At 44.2% G+C, this 22,662-nt stretch overlaps 1 protein-coding gene across 2 annotated transcripts in view; it reads right to left on the bottom strand.

Moving 5' to 3' along the window:
- Positions 1-22,662, bottom strand: part of LOC144053563 (cGMP-inhibited 3',5'-cyclic phosphodiesterase 3A-like) — an 85,838-nt gene that overhangs the window by 33,097 nt on the left and 30,079 nt on the right. For both annotated transcript variants that reach the window (XM_077568135.1, XM_077568134.1), the window contains exon 2: positions 2,078-2,128. In XM_077568135.1, the coding sequence (XP_077424261.1) occupies positions 2,078-2,128 (51 nt within the window). The remainder of the gene's footprint in view (positions 1-2,077; positions 2,129-22,662) is intronic.

The raw sequence follows: 22,662 nt of genomic DNA, 5'->3' as shown, positions 1-22,662 counted from the left end.
ATTCAGTAAATTTGTAGTTTTTTGTGACAGTGTTCTTAACATCCTCCTCAAAGTTGTTTAGTGCCAGTAAAAATGACACACACACCCTCAGGCCATGGCAACGGTACCATCCAACTAGTTTTAAGTCTATGTTTCATCAGAAGAGTTATGGAAATATTTTATTAAGGTTCAAAAGTTCCTTAGTGCTACTTTAAATGACGATTTTCTTCCTTTGGGGTTTTACGGTAACTCCTTTGGCGTCGTCCACATTTTTCAGCAGTTAAGTTGATTAACAAAAATGTGGTCGAAATTTGGACGGAGTTAAGATGATCATTGAGTAGATACTAGATGTAGGAGATACTAATGAATGAAATGACTTACGCTTCCGCTCAAGGTAGATGTAGCCAAAAAGTTAGCATACTAGCATAATTTGTAAATGCACCTAATAGGTGATTCTTTTGGTGTGCTAAATGAGCTAAGTAAGCTAAATACTTTTGTCATTTATATATGTTTAAAACTTGCCTATTGCTGAGGGTGACCAGACATCCCAGAATAACTAGCCTTTGGTAATATTAGCTTAATGCTAGCATAATGTCGCTGGTCAGACCCAACGCAAGCTGAACTTTTCAGGTGGCACAATTCCAATGTTACAATGTGGGACCCGGCAAAAAAAGGTTGGTAATGTCTTGTTTCTTTTGTGCTGTTGAACTGTCAACCACAAAAGCATTTAGCATTAGCTCAAATAACTCTTGCCACCAGTCACCAGTGATTAAGTTATGGCAATGGTACTTAATTTATATAACGCTTTTTCACTTCACATTTTGACAACTCATTAACCTACTGATGACACGGCATCAGGAGCAACTGTGGTTCAGTATCTTGCTAAAGAAAACTTCGACATGGTCACAGTGGTCTGGGATCAAACCTACAACCTCAGGGTTGTGAGATTACCACTGCACTGATCCACGCCGCCCCTATTTATATACGTAGTATAATAGGTATAAATAGTTCCTGGTTAATATTTGATTTTCAGCAAAATGGTACTGCCCTTTTAATTTTGAAAATTTGGTCACCCTAAAATGCATCCATTGAGTGGTTGTTTTGGTGAGTGATGCTATTTGACCTACAATATCGTACACAAGGCGAAATGGTCTATATCAAAGGTAAGACTTCTTAAAGATCGGCAGACACTTTGACATTTACCACTTATAAATATTTAGAAATTGCCTCTGGGGTATATGCCATGGAGGAGGCGGGACTTCTGGGTTTTCATACATCAGCTTTGTTTTCTGTTCCAGTTTGTGACGTGCGGGCCGCATCCCAATACTTGCGCTTCCGCCCTTGTGCCCCTCGGTTGCGCGTTCCCGTCGACGGGTGCGAGTTTGTAGTGTATCTGTCTCAGTTGTCCGAAGCATCTGATTGGTGAGAGCGAGCGGTTGGGGGGGCGCAGGGGTGGGGGTGCGAGTGTTGGAACGCTGCGCCGATGTGGGAAACTCAGAAGTCGGAAGTCCGTGGCATCTACCCCATTTCTCTATATCGTGATGGCAACGGTTTGACCTTGGAACTTTCTCTTTACTAGGGAAAATGTTTTTGCTGATCAGTCTTTGTTCAAGTTTTCATTTAATTTTATTTTGGATGGATTGGTATTCCTTATTAAATGATGCTTGAGTAACAAATCAAATAGGTGTAGCATCTTTTACTATGGGTAAACAAATTTACAAATCATAGTCAGTCAATTTTGTAAACTGCTTATCCCCACTAAGGTCCCATGTAAGATGGCGCCTATCCCAGGGTACACCCGGGACTGAAAATATTGTCCTTTCTCATCCGAGCCTACGTTTAAGTGTTGTTTATATCAACTTTCAAATTTTATTTAACAGGTTGTGATTTGATGTGCTCATGTGTGAGCCTATGACATTAAGAATAAAACTCTGATTCGGGACTTTACTTGACTTCCTTTTCGGCTATAAAGATCATATTCAGTGACTCTATTCATTGATTTTGCAGATGACAAATGTTTAAAGCTTGGAGAAGGTTTGTATGTGTGTGTGTGTGTGTGTGTGTGTGTGTGTATGACTTCTTCTGTCGGCCAACCCACCTGTGAGCCTCTGGAGCCTCTTTTGTGTTCCCAGTCTGAGCGGGCTAGGATCTGTGAGACAACAAAGATACAACTATTGTCAAATATCTGAAAAGCTACAACTTAATGGACGTAACACTCACGGGTCATAACAATAGGCACACCTCCAATTATGTCGGAAGACTTGCATCAACCATTTTGCCTTTTCAAAGATCAGGTTTTAATTGAGACTGCCGTTGGAAGAGTTAATGAAAATTATTGGAAACACAAACAGCAGTAATCATGAAGTAATTTTTTGACAATGTCAATCAAAATGGACCGTCAAGGCAATATGTTTGTTACAGATTAGATCATATTCTTATCATAGTTTGCATTTGTGAAAAAGTGGAGAAAAGTGGTAGTTTGCAAAAATGAGTCTCCCACACCCCCCCACCCCACTTTCCACTAAGCGCAGACATCTAATGCAATTTCACAGTCAGGTTTGGTTTACTTTCGTTCCTACTGGCTGCCTAAGGGTCTGGTGGAGGCGGAGGATCTGATTACAAGCCACTGTGTGCTCCTCGGGCCTCGCAAACCCCCATTTTTTTCTTCTTCACTTTCTCCAGAGCCATTGCATGCATTAGAGCACTGATGCGTGATGCAGAAATTCTGGACAGCCAAGTCACGACTAAAAACTCCTTGGATGTACAGTATGTCGGTCGGCTCTGTGGTCCAAAGACGCCTTGACAAACCCGGCATGTCACCGTGACAAATCACTGCGCGGCACGCACCAAAGGCAAGCGTCTCAGTATCGGCCCCAAACGGATAATTCAGGTGTAATTGAATGTGTCACTGGGGCTTATTGAGTTGTGTCATGCTGTGGGCTAAAAGTGAGGATTGGCCTGCAAGCAGCTTGCGCTGACACCAATGTGATTCGTGTGATCCTCTAATGCTGCTTGACTCCTAACAAGACACAAACGGGACTGTTGTTTTTATTTGCTTGGAAATAAGCTTGGTTTAAAGACACACACACACACACAAAACATAAAACACGACTGACGTGAATTTTTAACAACCATGAACCACTAGGCCCTTTTGCCTGCTGGGCAAAAATAAATTCACACACACAAATGCAACAAAATACTCTGCGTCGTGAGAACTATAGTGCTTGTTAAATAAACACTGCAGCAATGGCTCATGGCAAATTGTAAATTTCATACATTTAAATAAAAAATGTACGGTATTGTGAAAACAAAAATCTGTAAAATGATTTCAATTTATTCTCATAGATAATGAATCAAAAATTTTGTAGTGCAAATAAATAAAGAAATTAATATAATTAGTAAAATCATTTTAATTTTGTATCATCTCAAAGATTTTGAATGACCAATATCGACATTAAAAAAAGCTTGATTCAATTAAATGTCAATTTGTGTAAACTCTAGTTGAATTAATGGTCATTTCTAAACTAATGCAATTACAATTCGAATAGGGATGCTCGATACTGCTTTTTTTCCAGACTGATACCAGTACGAGTACTCAGCTCTCGAGTAGTCACCATTACCGATACCAAGTTTTGATACCACTAGTAGTTTTGATGCATACATTTTCCCCAAGCAACGGTGACAGATCATTTTAAAGAAATACCTATTGATACCAATATAGCATTTTTCATGGCAATTTTTTATTCTTATTTCTAATTTCTAGTTCCTGATCGTAAAATGTTGAAATAAGGCTGATATCGGCACCAATACCAATATCGGGTATCACCCAACAAGTATACATGCATAAAGAGACAATTAATTAACATTAAATTCCAATAACTTTCTCTGTGCATGAAGTTGAAGTAAAAACTACTAGTGGGCAAGTGCTGATACTACGTATTGGTATCGAGACGATACCTTAAAAGCCTTCTCTTGTTTTACAATCAGGAACTAGAAATTAGAAGAATAGAAAATTGCCATTCATTTAATTCAATTTTAAATATAAATACTATGTTGGGATATATTGTAAAGGTCTTTCTAAAAAAAAAAAAAATCTGTCATTGTTTCTTTGGAGAAATGTTATGTATCAAAAGTGCTAATGGTATCGGTACTTGGTGACTACTCAAGAAAGTGATGTTGAACATCCCTAGTAAAAACACATGCCGTGACGCAGTGACGCCTGCCAAGTCAATAAAACTCTTCAAGAATTATTTCAATATTTTGGCAGTCTGACATTTACTGTAAATGGAAATTTTGAATAAATGAACAAAATATTGGGAGGGTTGTTCTTTCAGCCTCCATTCTCTTGATAGTGTGCACAGTTAATCCACACGGTAAAAGGCTCATTTATTAGATTCACTGTAAAAGGCAGCCAATTAACCGCTTCATTAAAGCTTTGACAACAGCACGGGTGCTAGCTAGGACTGAGTCAATGACGACCTGAGTGGTGCCTTATGAGCATCTCCTAGTGCACACATAAACAATCTTATGTAAGCCCACCTTTCATGTGTGTGCACAGAAACACAGCCTCATGACATGCAAGGCTCCGTTCCGTGTGCTGTTTAACGGGCCAAAACCTTCCCTCGCTTCAAACCAGACTACATGTGAAAAGTACAAGATATATGTGCAACTGAGACACTTTCCAGGCCCACTGAGAATGTGGTTTGGGTCTAAACAGCTAATACATATGGATGAGTTACTCCTATAGATGCAAACAATACGGTACACAATGGTTTGTTTTTACCACTGGAGCATCATGGCCCGAAATGTGAGCTGAAATCCTGATATATATATATATATATATATATATATATATATACTGTTAAAGTTTTAATTATGTGCCTTGACTGGCTACAACTAGCTTCAGTGATGTCTACTTTTATTGTCTTTTGGGTACACTGTAACAAATTTCTGTGAAATCGACAGTAAAAAATTACAGCATTATCTTCTTTTTTAATTTTACAGTATTTAACTGTATAGGGCAAGGTATTGTGGGTAAAACAAAGTGCATCATGGGTTAAAACAAAGTACAGTAATTTGCTGTGTACTTAGCGGTCAAATACTGTAAGTTTTTACAGCAACTATGTTTTGTGGATTACATGTAAATACTGTAAAGAGTGTCGGATTTTGGCGGATAGAACTCTCTAGAAAAGAAGAAGCAACTAGCGGACCCTGTATTGTCACCAGAGCAAGGACAAGAATTCGGTGAATTGTTGAGTCATATTTTGGCGCGACGGCAGTCTGCATCGTCTTCACATTCTCCGATAAACAGGCAACATTACAGCCAACATTCATTTATGCACTCGGCTGCAAGAACAAGGATTGATTTTGAGTCCGGGCTTCGGCCTTCCTAGGTGGAGTTTGCATGTTCTCCCCGTCCCTGCGTAGATTTTCTCTGGGTGCTCCGGTCTCCTCCCACATTCCAAAGACATGCATGGCCGGTTAATTGAGCGCTGTGAATTGTCCCTAGGAGTGATTGTGAGTCTGGAAGGTTGTTCGTCTCTGTGTGCCCTACGATTGGTTCAGGGTGTACCCCACCTACTGCCCAAAGCCAACTGAAATAGGCTCCAGCGACCCTTTAAAGGAATAAGCAATTAAGAAAATGGATGGATGGATTTTACAATGACATACTGTATTATTTATTCATACAGGAATTTAGTTGCCACTAAATTCCTGTAAATTTGAATACAAGAAACAGTTGTAAACTAGATTACAGTGAATTGCTGCTTTCTTAAGAAAAAGTAAATACAGTAAGTAACTGTAATTTATATACAGTAAATACTTGTACAAAACTACAATAATATACTGTAATAGATTTTCACAGATTTTACAAGAAATAGCTGGCAACTTTTTTGCCAGTTATTACTTGTAAATTCTACAGTAAATTCAGGCAGACTTGATAAATTTAACCACTGGGTCTGATACCGATACCAATTATTAGCAGTCAAGTAGGACAATAACCATTTAAAAAAAATACAAACTACAAGTCTTTATTTAACTTTTTAAGCATATGTAGAACAACTTTTAAGATTTGCAAAGTACTAGAGTTTTTATTTTTAATCTTAGTCACTGCATCTTACGGCCTTAATGTGAATACAAGTGCAGTATTTACACAGTAAGGTCACAAGCACTCAAGAGGACCTTTGTCTTAATGAATACGCTAAGTACTTGCAAGGGTTTGAGAACAATCTTTGTGGATGTAAAGAGGCAACGATAATGTTCCCGTGCAGCATCCGCCCCCTCGTTCCTCACTTGGAATTCTCTGCAGATGCTTAATGAATTATTCCCACAGGAGTTTGATACGTGATGCTGTTTATCCTTCTCTACTTGTTTGTTATCCACGTTGCGCACACCATGAGGTTAATGTGCGCTGCTGACCGTAAACACAAAGACGGCAAATTAACACTCAAAGAAGCATCTTGGTGACCATGTGGGATGGAGGAAGACATATCAGAAGAATACCTCACATCTCCAAATATGATGATATTTTGGATCTCACTTGGGTTGAGCTTTTAAGATGATGCCAAAACGAAATGAAGGTTCTATTGTATCATTTTAGAGAGGCGGAATGCATCTTACAATTTCATCTCTTTCAAAAAAAATGTAAAGTAATGACACGACCATCCACTGTTTCACATGAATGCGCACGTTGACATCCGAATGAGACCCAACGAGCCCCCTTCCCGACCAACTCTAATGCAAACACACCCGTGTAAATACGACATGCACTTAGCTTTAAACATGTGGTAAGAAAGCAAACGGGTGCTTGGAGTGGTAGACGGGCCTGTCCTACACTGACTGGCCAGTGAGCCATGCTTTGTTTTGTTTTGTTTTGCAATCTTTTGTACGCCATTTGCAAGAATGCATTTAACATTTTGCTATATGTGACATCCATTTTTAAAGGGACCAAAACTAATGTGACAAAATAATCATTTTTAACTCATCAAGGCCAAAGGCGCCTGGCAAAACATGCCTCTAAATTAAAACCTATGGATGACTACAGAATCACCCCTGAAAACCTGAAGTTTTCCTGGAAATTCAACAATATTGTCAATGCCTCCTAAATAATTAATGTCCGAGCTACTGAAGCAGATAGAAACATAATTCCCAAAACATTTCAGAGCTTACACCTGTGGCGTTCACACAAACCTAAGTTTATTATTATAAACCTTCAGTATATATATATTTTTAAATCAACAAACGACTGTGTCACATCTGTGGGCATAATTACCTTCAACACTGGAGTGCAGTTGTAATAACCTCGGGGAATTGAGTGGTAATTATTCATCGTCCATTCTGTTACAAAACCGTCGAAAAAAAAAAATCCTCGTTGTCTACAAACATATTTCTTAACAATATGTCACTGTTGACTGGTTACACTGATTTGAAGTCCTCCCGTGCCGTACTCGTCAATCACCGTCATGTATTTCATAACTCCTGCAAATCTGCATCAGCCATGAATGCTTGAATAAAATTCCGAGACATGCTACGAGGCCCACGTCACCCTCTCGTGTAAATTGTGATGCATTTCATCCGAAAACAAATCAAAATGACGTATGCGCTCTTCCGGCTTTAAAAGTAGAAGAGCGCTAAAGCGCTCCCGACTAAAATGGGTTAAGGGATCATAAGTAATGGGACAAATTAACTCATTCAAACCCCAAAACATATAAATACGTTTTTTAATAATTTGCCCTTCACTCCCAAAAATGTATTTTTACGTTTTTTTATTTTATGCTAGAGCTTACAGAAGGCTTTGATGCAGCTTCTGACCTGAAGAGGTGGCTGTAAGCAATGCTAGTTATTACAAAAAAGGGCCAGCAGGTGGCAGCAGAGTATAAGAGATCAGCCAGGGCCATGTTGCAAAGAGCTATTTCCCCCCCAGTTTTAAACAGATTTGTGAATAATGATGAAACATAGCTATACTCTAATGCTAATTGCTGCAGAACGGAAACAGATACAAATATACTGTCATGTTTTGGTTTTGGTTCTGTCATGTTCAGTTTCTGCTTTCCTTGTGTGTTTTCCTTGTCTTGTTGATTGTGACCCTGCCCTTCCTTGTGTTGTCCAATCAGTGCCCTCAGCCACTTGTGTCTGGTCCAGGTGTGTCTTGTTGCGTCATTAGTGTTGGTGTATTTAGTCTGCTGTCTCTCCTCTGTCTGTGTTGGTGCATTGTGGTATGTATGTTTGTCCTCATGTCATGCTGCCTGTTTCCTGTTCCCTCCCAAGTTCTAGTTCAAGTTCAAGTTCATGTTTTGTTGCTGTCTGTTTTTTTTGTTCAAGTTCAAGTTCATGCTTTGTTTTATGTTTTTGAACTTTGGAAACCTTTTTGTTAATAGAAATTAAATCCCTTTTTTTTGAACTACACCCCTGCCTCCTTGCTCTGCCTTCCCGCATCTGGGTCCTAAAGCCCCCCGTTTTGACAGAATGCACCAACCAGAGAAGGACCCAGCGGGAGTGCTGAAAACCATGATGGGGAATCAGGAGGCGCGCCTGTCGCGCCAGGAGGAGCTCCAGCACGTCATGGCCGCCCAAATGGACCTGCTGTCCTCTTTGGTTAAGGAAGTTGGGCGTCCTTGGGCTTCAGATGCTGGAGCTCGGAGTCGCCAGCCGCAACTCCCCGAGCCACGTCTGCCGCCGCAGCCCCAGGTCCCCGTGTCGGCTCCGCCGCAGCCTCAAGTACCTGTCCTACCACGCCTGCCGCCGCTGCCTCAAGTCCTCTGCCAGGTCTGCCGCCACAGCCTCAAGCCTCTCTGCCAGGACTGCCGCCGCATCCTCATGTCCCTTTCCCTGCCAAGACTGCCGCCGCAGCCTCAAGTCCCTATCCTGCCAGGTCTGCCGCCACAGCCTCAAGTCCTCTGCCAGGTCTGCCGCCACAGCTTCAAGCCTCTCTGCCAGGACTGCCGCCGCATCCTCATGTCCCTTTCCCTGCCAGGACTGCCGGCACAGCCTCAAGTCCCTATCCTGCCAGGTCTACCGTCGCAGCCTCAAGTCCCTATCGTGCCACGTCTGCCACCGCTGTTCCCAGTTCCCGAACCACGTCTGCCACCGCTGTTCTCAGTCCCCGAGCCACGTCTGCCTCCGCAGCCCCAGGTCCCCGTGTCGGCTCCGCCGCAGCCCCAGGTCCCCGTGTCGGCTCCGCCGCAGCCCCAGGTCCCCGTATCGGCTCAGCCGCAGCCTCGAGTCCCTGTCCTACCACGCCTGCCGCCGCTGCCTCAAGTTCTCTGCCAGGTCTGCCGCCACAGCTTCAAGCCTCTCTGCCAGGACTGCCACCGCAGCCTCATGTCCCTTTCCCTGCCAGGACTGCCGCCGCAGCCTCAAGTCCCTATCCTGCCAGGTCTGCCGCCACAGCCTCAAGTCCTCTGCCAGGTCTGCCGCCACAGCTTCAAGCCTCTCTGCCAGGACTGCCGCCGCATCCTCATGTCCCTTTCCCTGCCAGGACTGCCGCCGCAGCCTCAAGTCCCTATCCTGCCAGTCCCAGAACCACGTCTGCCGCCACAGCCTCAGATCCCTGAGCCACGTCTGCCGCCGCAGTCCCAGGTTCCCGTGCCGGCTCCGCGGCAGCTCCCGGACTCCGTGCCGGCTCCGCGGCAGCTCCCGGACTCCGTGCCGGCTCCGCGGCAGCTCCCGGACTCCGTGCCGGCTCCGCGGCAGCCCCAAGTCCTCGAACCACGTCAGCCGAAGTCCAAAGTCCCCGAATCACGTCAGCCGAAGTCCAAAGTCCCCGAACCACGTCAGCCGAAGTCCAAAGTCCCCGAACCACGTCAGCCGAAGTCCAAAGTCCCCGAACCACGTCAGCCGAAGTCCAAAGTCCCCGAACCACGTCGGCCGTCGGAGCCTCAGGTCTCCGAGCCACGTCGGCCGTCGGAGCCTCAGGTCTCCGAGCCACGTCGGCCGTCGGAGCCTCAGGTCTCCGAGCCACGTCGGCCGTCGGAGCCTCAGGTCTCCGAGCCACGTCGGCCGTCGGAGCCTCAGGTCTCCGAGCCACGTCGGCCGTCGGAGCCTCAGGTCTCCGAGCCACGTCGGCCGTCGGAGCCTCAGGTCTCCGTGCCGGCTCTGCGTCAGCCCCCGGACTCCGTGCCGGCTCTGCGTCAGCCCCCGGACTCCGTGCCGGCTCTGCGTCAGCCCCCGGACTCCGTGCCGGCTCTGCGTCAGCCCCCGGACTCCGTGCCGGCTCTGCGTCAGCCCCCGGACTCCGTGCCGGCTCTGCGTCAGCCCCCGGACTCCGTGCCGGCTCTGCGTCAGCCCCCGGACTCCGTGCCGGCTCTGCGTCAGCCCCCGGACTCCGTGCCGGCTCTGCGTCAGCCCCCGGACTCCGTCCCGTTTTCACGTCAGCCCCAAGATTCCGTCCCGTTTTCACGTCAGCCCCAAGATCCCATCCCGTTTTCACGTCAGCCCCAAGATCCCATATCAGCTCCGCGTCGGGCCAGGTTTCCGTCCCGTTTTCACGTCAGCCCCAAGATCCCGTATCAGCTCCGCGTCAGGCCCAGGTTTCCGTCCCGTTTTCACATCAGCCCCAAGATCCCGTATCAGCTCCGCGTCAGGCCCAGGTTTCCGTCCCGGCTTTGCGACAGCCCCAGGATTCCGGATCAGCTCCACAGCAGGCCCCGGACTCCGTGCCGGCTCCGCGACAGTCCCCGGACTCCGTGCCGCCTCCACGGCAGCCTCAAGTCATCGCACCTCGTCGGCCGCCTCCACGGCAGCCTCAAGTCATCGCGCCTCGTCGGCCGCCTCCACGGCAGCCTCAAGTCTTCGCGCTTCCAGTCTTCGCGCTTCCACGGCAGCCTCAAGTCTTCGCGCTTCCACGGCAGCCTCAAGTCTTCGCGCTTCCACGGCAGCCTCAAGTCTTCGCGCCTCGTCGGCCGCCTCCACGGCCGCCTCCACGGCAGCCTCAAGTCATCGCGCCTCGTCGGCCGCCTCGTCGGCCGCCTCCACGGCAGCCTCAAGTCTTCGCGCCTCCACGGCAGCCTCAAGTCTTCGCGCCTCCACGGCAGCCTCAAGTCTTCGCGCCTCCACGGCAGCCTCAAGTCTTCGCGCCTCCACGGCAGCCTCAAGTCTTCGCGCCTCCACGGCAGCCTCAAGTCTTCGCGCCTCCACGGCCGCCTCCACGGCAGCCTCAAGTCTTCGCGCCTCCACGGCCGCCTCCACGGCAGCCTCAAGTCTTCGCGCCTCCACGGCCGCCTCCACGGCCGCCTCAAGTCTTCGCGCCTCCACGGCCGCCTCCACGGCCGCCTCAAGTCTTCGCGCCTCCACGGCCGCCTCAAGTCTTCGCGCCTCATCGGCAGCCTCCACGGCCGCCTCAAGTCTTCGCGCCTCATCGGCAGCCTCCACGGCCGCCTCAAGTCTTCGCGCCTCATCGGCAGCCTCCACGGCCGCCTCAAGTCTTCGCGCCTCATCGGCAGCCTCCACGGCCGCCTCAAGTCCTCGCGCCTCCACGGCAGCTTCGGGACCCCGGGCATTCTCACCCTCTGCAGCCCCGGGCCTCCTGGCTTCGGCCGCTCTCGTGCGGGGTCTCTTCGCTTCTTCCATGGCGGCGTCAGGCCCATGGGGGTGGACAGGAGATGTTCATCCCACGGCCGTCCTATTCCGGTGTGGCGGCCGGGGCGCCCTCCAGATCAGCGCCGCCGGGCTCCCCTCGTCTGGCGTCCGGGACGTCCCCCGGACTAGACTGGAGGGATGTGTCAGGTTCCCGCCTCCGCGCCCCCTCCGCCCGCCCTGTTTTTGAACTTTTTAAGGGACGTCTGGAAGCCGTCCCTCGACGGAGGAGTTCTGTCATGTTTTGGTTTTGGTTCTGTCATGTTCAGTTTCTGCTTTCCTTGTGTGTTTTCCTTGTCTTGTTGATTGTGACCCTGCCCTTCCTTGTGTTGTCCAATCAGTGCCCTCAGCCACTTGTGTCTGGTCCAGGTGTGTCTTGTTGCGTCATTAGTGTTGGTGTATTTAGTCTGCTGTCTCTCCTCTGTCTGTGTTGGTGCATTGTGGTATGTATGTTTGTCCTCATGTCATGCTGCCTGTTTCCTGTTCCCTCCCAAGTTCTAGTTCAAGTTCAAGTTCATGTTTTGTTGCTGTCTGTTTTTTTTGTTCAAGTTCAAGTTCATGCTTTGTTTTATGTTTTTGAACTTTGGAAACCTTTTTGTTAATAGAAATTAAATCCCTTTTTTTTGAACTACACCCCTGCCTCCTTGCTCTGCCTTCCCGCATCTGGGTCCTAAAGCCCCCCGTTTTGACATATACAGTACTTCGTTTTCCCAATGAAAGAAGAGACTCTAATCTTTCTTTTGGTAGGTTCCATGTTTTTATAGCAATAGAACACAATATTCTGTGGGCCTTGCAAAATCAGTCAAAATTCAGTAAAACAGCTCAGAGCGAAGGGGGTTGCTTCAGTGAAAATGGCAGGGAGTGAATGAGTTAACAATCATAAATCAAACTTTTACTTTTAAGTATATGATTGGTTTTTAGTACTTGGTTGGAAATTCTTTGCCGTCAATTACAACCTTTATAACACATTAGCATCACTTGATGTTGGATTTCATTCCTGGTGTTGCTCTGCCTGGCGTCTACTACAACTGCCTTCAGTTCTTGCCTGAGGCCTTTTCCCTTTACTTTTGTCTTCAGCAAGTGAAATGCATCCTCAATTGGATTCAAGTCAGGTGATGGCCAAAACATATAATTCAACTTATTTTCCTTAAAGAAATAAAATAAAATAAAATAAAGTATGAACCGGGCCATTGTCCATCAGCACTGTGAAGCGTCGTCCAATGACTTCTAAAACATTTAGCTGAACATGAGCAGATAATAAATACAAGGAAACAAGTTCCACTGGCAACCATACGTTGAGAGAATTTTTTTGTGTTGTTTGTAGGACAGGAGGGTCATTAGAAGGACAGGCACATTCAAAAAATGTTTGCCAGATTAAAAATAGTAGCAGCTAGATAAACTTCCACATCTCCTCCCTGTCAGAGTGTTAAGAGGGTAGCAGAGTGGGTGTCAGCCATGCCGTGGCCCCGAGCCACAGCCCACAGCAAGCCCCCATCGCTGAGGTGCACAGCACAAACAAACTTGATGAAAATATTGTTGTTTGCTTTGCTCTCGCCAATAACAAGCTAAGAACCACTTCCTAGTGGGTGTGAAGTGTTGCACTATCGAACCGCAGCCTCCATCGTCATGTCCCGCATGCACACAGCCCGTACCGAGAGCCAACAAGACTGTCATCAACTGGCTGCGGAGTCTTTTTTTCCCTTTTCTTTTCTTTTTTTTATAACCGTCTTGAAAATGAGCCGGAAACGGCCTCATCCCAAATATAGCTCAGTGCCAGATACAGTATGCGCACGTGTTTCTTAATCATTCATTCACGATCTGTGCTTCATTAGCCCTCGCTGTTCATCACGCCGCGTCCTACTTTACCGCCTTCACACATTGATGTGTGTCTACTTGGACTATGCTAACGTGTGGCCTGAATTGACTGAGATGCCACTTGAGTATTCAGTGAGGACAATTAAAAGGAAGGGAGACCGAGAATAATGCTGACTTTACAGTTGGGTTAAATAAGTCAGTGTGCAGGATTTATTAGCTATAACCAGGGATTGTGTTTGCACCTCCGCACTGTCCAATTAACTCCCAGCGTTCCTTCTCACCAAGTGTACAACCTTGAAGTCATTCAAAGTTCAAACAAACATCTATTTACATAAGAGTACACCTCGCTGAACTTGTATTCAACCCTGCCAACCTTGAGGAGACAAAATCTTCCCCTTCTTATTCCTCCTCTTTGTTCTTCTATTAGTGCGCCGTGTCGGAGATGAGATGACGTCTGCAGCGCTCTCCTCTGACATGCCGCTCCACTACTAAAAACTAGGCCACATCCTGCAGAGTCTCTGATGATCAGATGAGCTCTTCTGATATGACAGCAGTTTAGTCATAAGTCAACTGAGCAACAATGCAAGAGTCGACTGTTTAAGGTAAGTACTAGCTGCATCCTTATGAAAGGTGTACAGAATTCTGGAAAAAAACAGTCACAAACTGTTTCTGCAAGTTGTAATGAATGGGTGTAGGAGATTCTGTATTAGCAGGTATAAACTACAAGTTATTTCACCACTCATTTCAATATGTGAACATTTTGAGTACATCTATAATTGGGAATATATAACAAAAACTTTTACAAAACATTATAGTTAGGCATTACACGCTCACCGATTAACAAATGGTTTAAAAATATATATATATATATATATATATCCAATCATCATTACCAATCCAATCACAAGGTTTTAATCGTGGGTTTAGTGTTGGGTTTTTTTTAGGCTTCAGGGCATCAGAACTTTTAGGGTCAATCAGCGATCCGCGTATTTGAAAAATACGATGCTTGAATCGCCATTTCGATTAGGCGATGGAGAAACTTATCTGTTTGAACAACTTGTATATTTACACTACAACCGACCCCCTCCATAGCGAAAATCAACTCAAAAATCAAACAAAATAAACTCCCCAAAATATTTTCAATTCATTTGCTCCCAAAAATGCATGAAAACATTACATTTTAAATATTGCAATGGTCCCAAAAATGTATTACGTTGTTGCTAGAGCAGTGGTAGGGAACCCTGGTCCTCGAGAGCCGCTGTCCTGCCTGTTTTCCATGTCTCCCTCCATCAACACATCTGATTGATTAACAAGATCGTTATCATGCTTCTACAGAACTTGCTGATTAGGTGATCGGTTGAGTGAGCTGTGTTTGAGGAGAGAGACATGGAAATCAGGCAGGACAGTGGCTGTTGAGGACCAGGGTTCCCTATCCCTGTGCTAGAGCAAGAAGCTCTTTTCTCCAGTGTTTTGAACAGGTTTGTGAAAAATGATGAAACTTAGCTATATTCTAATGCTAATTGCTGCAAAACGGAAACAAATACAAATATACTTTTTTTCCTGATGAAAGAAGAGACTTCAATCTTTCATTTGGTACGTTCCATGTTTTTATAGTAATAGACCTCAATATTCTGTGAGCCTTACAAAATTAGTCAAAATCCAGTAAAACAGCCGGGAGCGAAAGGGGTTGCTTCAGTGAAAATGGCTGGGAGTGAATGAGTTAAAAAAAAAACTCTGATTAACATTAATATGATAAGTCTTATTCAAACAACATGCCTGCCTGCTAGCTGCATTTGTGATTGGGTGAATGTGCGTGGCCGGAAGTTAACGTAATTTACTTAAAGATACTTTGATCTAAAAAGATGTTACAATTAAATAAATAACACACATACTTTTTTTATATTTGATGTAAATAAATTAGTTTTCACACTTTTTACCAGTCAAAAAGAATAAATACACGCATGCTATTAGTCCACACGACATGAAGATAAGAATAGATTAGCTTTCGGGCTCACATATAGTTACACAATGACAGCACGGAACGACTCCGGAGTGAACAAGGTTGTTTTTACTGTAATGTTTTATTTTGCAGATCCGATCAGTGACGTCATTGATTGATAGCACAAATTATGACATCACAGTCAATCACGAATTTTGCATATCGTCCAATCACGATCCAGTCGATCAGATCAGTGTAAAGTCTAATTATAATGTAATACGCTCATTATGTGATAACATTTTACAATCAATGCATCAATGTGTTCCCTCCCACAACGGTGCATAACACTACAAAAGCCCTCGTCTATCTGTGCTAATCTAGGAAAATACCAAATGAAAAAATAACTCCACCCATTCTCACATTTAAGACTACGCTTTGCGCCAGACTTGAACTAGGCACGGAAGTAGGGCCCTTGGACTATCTCGCACCAGCAGGTCCAGGCAAGTCCCTCCCACATCCACTCGAGCACAGTAGTCTCTCACTAGGGGAGGAGACTTTGTAAATCTGCTCTGGTCCACCCGCTGATGGGAGAGTATGGAGAGTGAGAGCCATTGCTATTCAAGCTGGCTAATGTTTTACAGGTTTTAGCGAGGGGGGTCAGTCATCACGGGTCATTTGCGTCATCACTGGAGGGAACTATTAAGGTGGGCTGCCAAAGCAAGACGGGCCGTGCACAGGAAATGAGGAACACGCTTGTGTCTATGCAAAGTTTAACACGCCGAAAGCTCTCTTTTGGCATCTGCTGCACTCTTACCGTAAACTTAATGGCCATTAAAATGCTCACATGCATTAATATTATTCACGATGTGTTTTAAACTTTATGTGGACCACCTAATCTCCCCTTCACGCTTTCTTACTTCGATTCTGCTTATTGTTGACTAATGTGTTACTAATGAGCTTGATCATCCTAAGCTTCCCCAGGGAAGGACTTAGCCTGAGTGCAGAGCAATCCTTCCCATATGAGTCACTAAAGGCCACAGTGATGCTGCATAACCAACACAGAATGTACATGTACTTGTAACCATATTCGGACTTCAAAAGGTCTGAATGCTTTCAGCATCCCAAAGATGGCCGATTATTTCTCTGACATGTTATTGGTGCGCACGCTCATTTCTGATTTGTTGAGGTTCTCGGCTCTGTGCATTTAGGGGATCTGGCGGGTTAAGACCTGGCAGCCCACCTCAAAGGAGCATGCCAAAGCCATTACAGTATAATGGACCAGTCAGGATTACTGCTGAGGCCTTGCGAGGCGAAGGAGGGAACACAGCGTTCACTTGTTTGTTTGTTTTAAAAGCCTCTGCTCTGTTCCGTCTGCAAGGTGCCAGTTTGCTTTGTGTGGTTTAAATTGCAATCTATTCAAGGTGGTGGACAGCGTGTTTGTGGCTACTTGTTGACCAGGTCAAAGGAAGAGCACTCAAAACATGTTATGACACCTAAAGATGGTAAATGGTCAATGGACTGCTTTTTAACTCATTCGCTGCCATTGACGGCTATTGACGTCAAAAATTCATTTGAACTACTATTATTTTTTTTTCTATTTTTTCCCACTTTTGTTAACAAGTGTATGAAAACCTAAATTTTCTTTTATTTAATGTACATTTAGAACAGATATAAAATGTGTGATTAATTTTGAGTTAACTAGTGAAGTCATGCGATTAATTACAAAAACAATTACGCCACTAATTTTTAATAATATATATATATTTTTATATAAGATTATAAAAAATTAGGGGTGTAATTGTTAATTTTTAATAATATTTTCTTTTCTTTAAAAAAAGAAGAAAAGATTATTAAAAATTAGGGGCATCAGGCGATTAATTTTTTTAATCATAATTAATCGCATCACTTCACTAGTTAACTCATGATTAATCACAAATTTTATATCTGTTCTAAGTGTACAATATTTTTTCTAGGTTTTCATACTCTTGTTAACAAAAGTGAGAAAAATGCTAAACTAATAAAATAGTTCAAATGAATTTTTGACATTTATAGCTGTCAATGGCAGTGAATGAGTTAATAGTGCTTTATCTACACCATAGGTGTCAGCGTCCGGTCCTTGAGGGCCAGAGTCCTGATTGTTGTTGAGGTTTCCCTACTCCAACACACCTGATTCAATGATTAGGATCATTATCAAGCTCCTTCAGAGCTTGCTAATAAGCTTGAATACGAATCAGCAAAGTTGGACGTGGGAAACCTCTAAAACATGCAGGACTCCGGCTCTCATGGACCGGAATTTGACACCACTGATCTACACCATATGGTGCTTAAAGTGCTTTATAGTGCCTCACATTCACTCAGACACTCATACACCAGTGGTCGGCTGCTGCCATGGAGGGCGCTGCCAGGTCCATTGGGAGCAAATCAGGGTTCAGTGTCTTGCTCAAAGACCAGGGGAGAGGATCAAACCCACAACCTCACGGATAGGAGACGACCACTCTACCACAGCCACGCCATCCCAAAGATGGATATTAATCAATCAAGAGACTCAAGAGAAACTAGTTAGGCACAAATTGTAGTGTATGACTTGGCAGAAACCCATAAAGGAGTTGTTGACAGCCTCTTAACTAGTTTGCGAAATCAACAAAAACATAAAAAAACGACTGTGGAAAGTTGAGTTAATGTATGAGACGCCTTCATGCGCTTTACATGTGAGAAACATCAGATGAGTTTGAATGCTCGGCAGACTCAGTTGTCTCAGTTGTGATGACTATGGAGCGTATTAAAGCGATTAAACTGGATTTCTGCAAGCGGTGCAAAGCGTTGGGTGCAGTTCCATTGTAAAACGCTTTTATGAAGCCATAAGTCTAACTGGAATAGGCGACAATATTTATCTTGGACGAGCGCGACTATGTCAAGAGCAACTTAACGACCAGTTAAACAACACGACAATTTGACCTTGAAATGAGAGCTTTGGAGTATGAGCAGGCGGTCATTTTGACAGCGGTGCAAACGGCACGTAAAGCTTTTTGATGTTCGAGCGGTCGGGAGTATTAAAGCGCCACTTGGCAGCCGACGCCGAAAAAAATGAGTTGAGGCCAGAGGCGATGGAGGCAGAATGCGAGCGTGCCACGCGGCCCACGTTGCATACATTGCTTCATCTTTTATTCACACGCTTGACTCAGCAAGGTCTCTGCTCTGTCTACGCTCATCAGAGAAAAGACCGCACAAACACACGCACACGCAAACACACACTCGATGCTTGAAGAACATTTACAATTCCATCAAGTTTCCCACAGGACTCCAGCAAACACACAACGCAGTGATGGCCCACTAAAGTATGCTCTTTTAAATGACACCCTTTATAAATCACTGATAAAGTACAGAAGACCAAAGCATGAGTACCAACTAATCCGCAGCCTCTAATAAACCTGTGTACATGCATAGGGACATAAATCTCTGCTTCCTCTTTTTTTTCAAGGTGGAAAAAGTCGCATTCAAGCATTAAGAAAGAGGCTAACATAAGGCCCGTGGGTAGATTTCCACCATTAGCTTGTAAAGTGAGAGTTGTCGGTGACATTCCCGGAGGGCCCACGTAGCACGAATGCGGGATTCTGCAGCAACCGTGAAGGTACAAAGACAGATTTCCCTGACCGACATCCTGGCGTGACAATGGAGCTTGACGCTGCTAGCTAGCCTATAGGGAGGAGGGGAAAAAAAAGCCAAACGCATGAGAAGCTTGTGGTCCTCTAGGGATATAAATGACACACAACCATGTTCTTTGAGTGCCGACTCACGAGGGCCGCGCGGGTAATAAACAGCATCTAGGCTACATGTTCCACTGTCAAACATTCTAATGTCGTGCTGAATTCCTGTCATCGTTTTAGGAGGAGGATCACGGACCACCCAGAGTTGTGTTGACTGCAGACATATTTATTATGAAGTGTATATTTGTATGAAAATATGCTTGAAAGCTGTTTACATGTGTAGCCATTGATGGAAGACATTCAAAGTATTCAACGCTATGTTTGCTTATTGGGAGCTAAAATTGTTGCTTTTGATGACACTGTGAGAAAGGTTGCAATTGTAGCTATTATTGTAATGATCATTTGTAGTGCGGCATCACACTGAACTGAAAGATGTTTCCATCAAGCTCTTCTAACCAAAATATTAGAACCATCTTAACTCTGACTGCCAGACGTTTTCAAAGACGGGATGTCGCCAGTGCCAGCAGATTTAAGCATTTTGACTGATCTTTCAAGGTCCACAGAAAATGTTGTGTTTGGACTATGGAAACACACAAATGAAAGATTGAACTCTCATCTCAAAAAAAAAGTTTGTTTCTACCTTATTCCGTTCTTCAGTAATCAACAATAGAAAATGGTTAGTTTCACCGAAATGCTCTGTTTTGAAACAAAAAGCGGAGAAAAAGAGCTTTTCGTGAAACGATGTTATTTCATGCACTCTAGTGAATTCTACACTTCTTTTTGTCCATGAATGATGCCACAAACACCTAAATAGTGCTTTACTTCTGTAATACACCTCCAACAACAATGAAAAAGTGTTTTTAGATTGCAAAATACGTTTATTTCCATTCAACAGTGTAACAATTTGACAAAACAATTTCGCAAACTATTTACAAATGTGTGCAACTGTGGTACTATTTACAATTATGTGGATGTTTCAAATACAGTTTTTCTTTTTGTAATACTGCCCTGTGTGCAAGGAGACGGAGCAGGATTTGCACAACAGATACGTTTCACTTCGATTGTCCGTCTCGCGTGCAGACGTTACACTTTCTTGACGGCCTTTTTTTCCGGGGAATAGCAAGTTGCAGACTGTACCCACTCCTCCGATGAATATGCATTGGACTCAGGGTACTCTTCGTCGTCCAATTGAACGTCCGCCTGAGCGTGCTCGGTTGTGCTCCGCGTTTTCCGGTGTTAGCATCGCTAGCCCGTGAACCTTTATGACGTCGTCATAGCCGCCGCGTCAGCGCTTCCAACTTCGGCGTCAACCTCGGAGTCACCATCATCATCATCGATGATGATCATTGTCGTCAGCAATGTGCTCTTTAGCGTTGGTCGATGCCTTTCGTCTTTGAAAAAAATTCCCAAGTGTGAGCTGCTTGCAACCGGTCGCCATTGTTCGCTTCCTCAGCCATCTAGCTCCGCCTCACGTCTTCTACTGCCACGTCAACGCTTCCAACCTCGGAGTCACCATCATCATCATCGATGATGATCATCGTCGTCATCAATGTGCTCTTTAGCGTTGGTCGATGCTTTACGTCTTTGAAAAAAACTGCTCAAGCGTGAGCTGCTTGCAACCGGTCGCCATGTTCTCTTCCCTTCCCCAGCCATTGTCCCCTCTAGCTCCGCCTCACGTCTTCTACTGACGGCTCCCCAATCTTGTCAAAAGAGAGTCATTGCTGCCATCTAGGGGCCAAAAATAGTCATCAGGCTAACTAGATCTGCTTGAAACTTTCACCACAGCTGGCCAAGGCTTTCCTCCACCCGTTTCCCCCCAAAAAATTAAAAAAAATTGGAGAGCGTCTTTTAACGTCCTTGGCGGCCCTCCGTAGGTTTTTACTAAACGTCATTTAACGTTTTTGGCAGTCAAAGAGTTAATTGTGTCAAGGCAGGTATAATTTCATCACATGTTTACATAGCAGGTCAAAAGCAAATATTACGGTACTTAAAGGGACTCACTATGGTATTTTAAGATCTTCCACAGTTAACTATAGGCATATAATGATGAAATCTTACCTTTCTACTAGGGGTTTGAATTGCCTAGTAACTGGCGATTGGATTCTTATCATGATTCATAAGTCACGATTCAATTCGATACCGATTAATCCTGATACGAATCAATAAATTGATCATTGCGATTTTTTTTTTTTACTCAAATTTAGAAAATACTAATCAGTAAATTTGTACACTGTAAGATTTGCATGAAAAAGTATTTATCTGAAAATTCAGGCTAAATGGAGGAAAACACAACTTTGGTCATGTTTTTGGTGTGGAATTATCATTTTAACATGGCTAAAAGCTCCAAAAAGAGTCATGTAAAAGTCCCTTTAACATGTTTTAAAACACTCAAAGACGTATCAATCAAGAACCCATTCAATACTAGCTTTGTACCACATTATATTTTTATTTTATCTTTATTATTATGTTTTTCTCCCATTGTGGTAATTTGGACCAGTTATACATTTACTTCCCAATCACATCCAATTTTTTGTTTTGGATGAGAAATTCTAACAGCTTAAAAAAAAATTGTGGAAGAGCCAAAGAATATATATTTCAGTTGGCATGCATTTTTCCACTGATGTGGCTAATTGTCCGTTCCTGTTTAAAGTCCCTGTAAATTAAAAGTAAGTATATCTTCTGACATCACAGATAACAGTGTTGTTAACACCTCTGATGAATGATGGAATGAAATAAGAAAATCTGGGGGAAAAAAGCAAGTTGTTCTCAGTTTCCCATGCCCTGACGAGGCGCTTTAAAGTAACCATGCCATCCTGAGGCCCGGTCCATACGCTAGCTGTCCAGTCAGACTACCAACAATTAATACTACCAACTACCAACCCCAGTAAACAGTTGTGTCAAAAATAACCCAAAATGGGACAAAAATGGACTGACCCAAATTCTTGGGTTAAATGAATTGAGTTGTTTTGTGGGTTATTCATTTGACACAACTTTATGGGTTAAATCACTGATTTTCAATAAGCCAATTCAGTTAACTGTCATTGGGTTATTCATTTAACCCAGTGGTTCTCAACCGCGGTCCTCAAGTACCCCTATCCAGTCTCCCTAGCCAAACCAACTGAGGATTGTTATCAGACTTCATAGAGAGAGGGCTGATTAGCTGATCGATTTACACACCTGTATTTATGATCTTGAAGATATTTTTAATTGCAGCCCAAATTGTAAATAAAAATAATAAAAAGAAACACATTGTGCAGTTACCTGCAACACAACAGTTGCCTGCTAACATATGTTACATGAATGTGTATGCATGTAGTTGCACGGCTTGTACATAAAGTAATGCACGTACGCATGTGTTCAGTCGAACCACAAGCTGGACAAACATTGGTGACAACTTTTTGAGACTCATGTTTAAACATGGAAGGAATCCTTACACAAATACACAAAGCACTTGTTATTCTTTTAACAACAACACGCAACGCCTGAATCATTTTGGCCTCTGCCACGAGTGCTACCGCACACACACATACACAAAACCACGCTAGAAGTGTTTACCTAGCCATGTGACTGGAGATGCGGTACACGCGGTGACGTCAGCGAGCATTCCACGCATTCATTGGGCTCGGTTCTCACTGATAGCGTGTCGAAAAGCGG

Source organism: Vanacampus margaritifer, chromosome 6 (assembly GCF_051991255.1).
Source record: "Vanacampus margaritifer isolate UIUO_Vmar chromosome 6, RoL_Vmar_1.0, whole genome shotgun sequence".
NCBI classification, from domain to species: domain Eukaryota; kingdom Metazoa; phylum Chordata; class Actinopteri; order Syngnathiformes; family Syngnathidae; genus Vanacampus; species Vanacampus margaritifer.
Note: the sequence above shows the minus strand (reverse complement) of the source record. Positions and strands in the feature narration are given on the sequence as shown.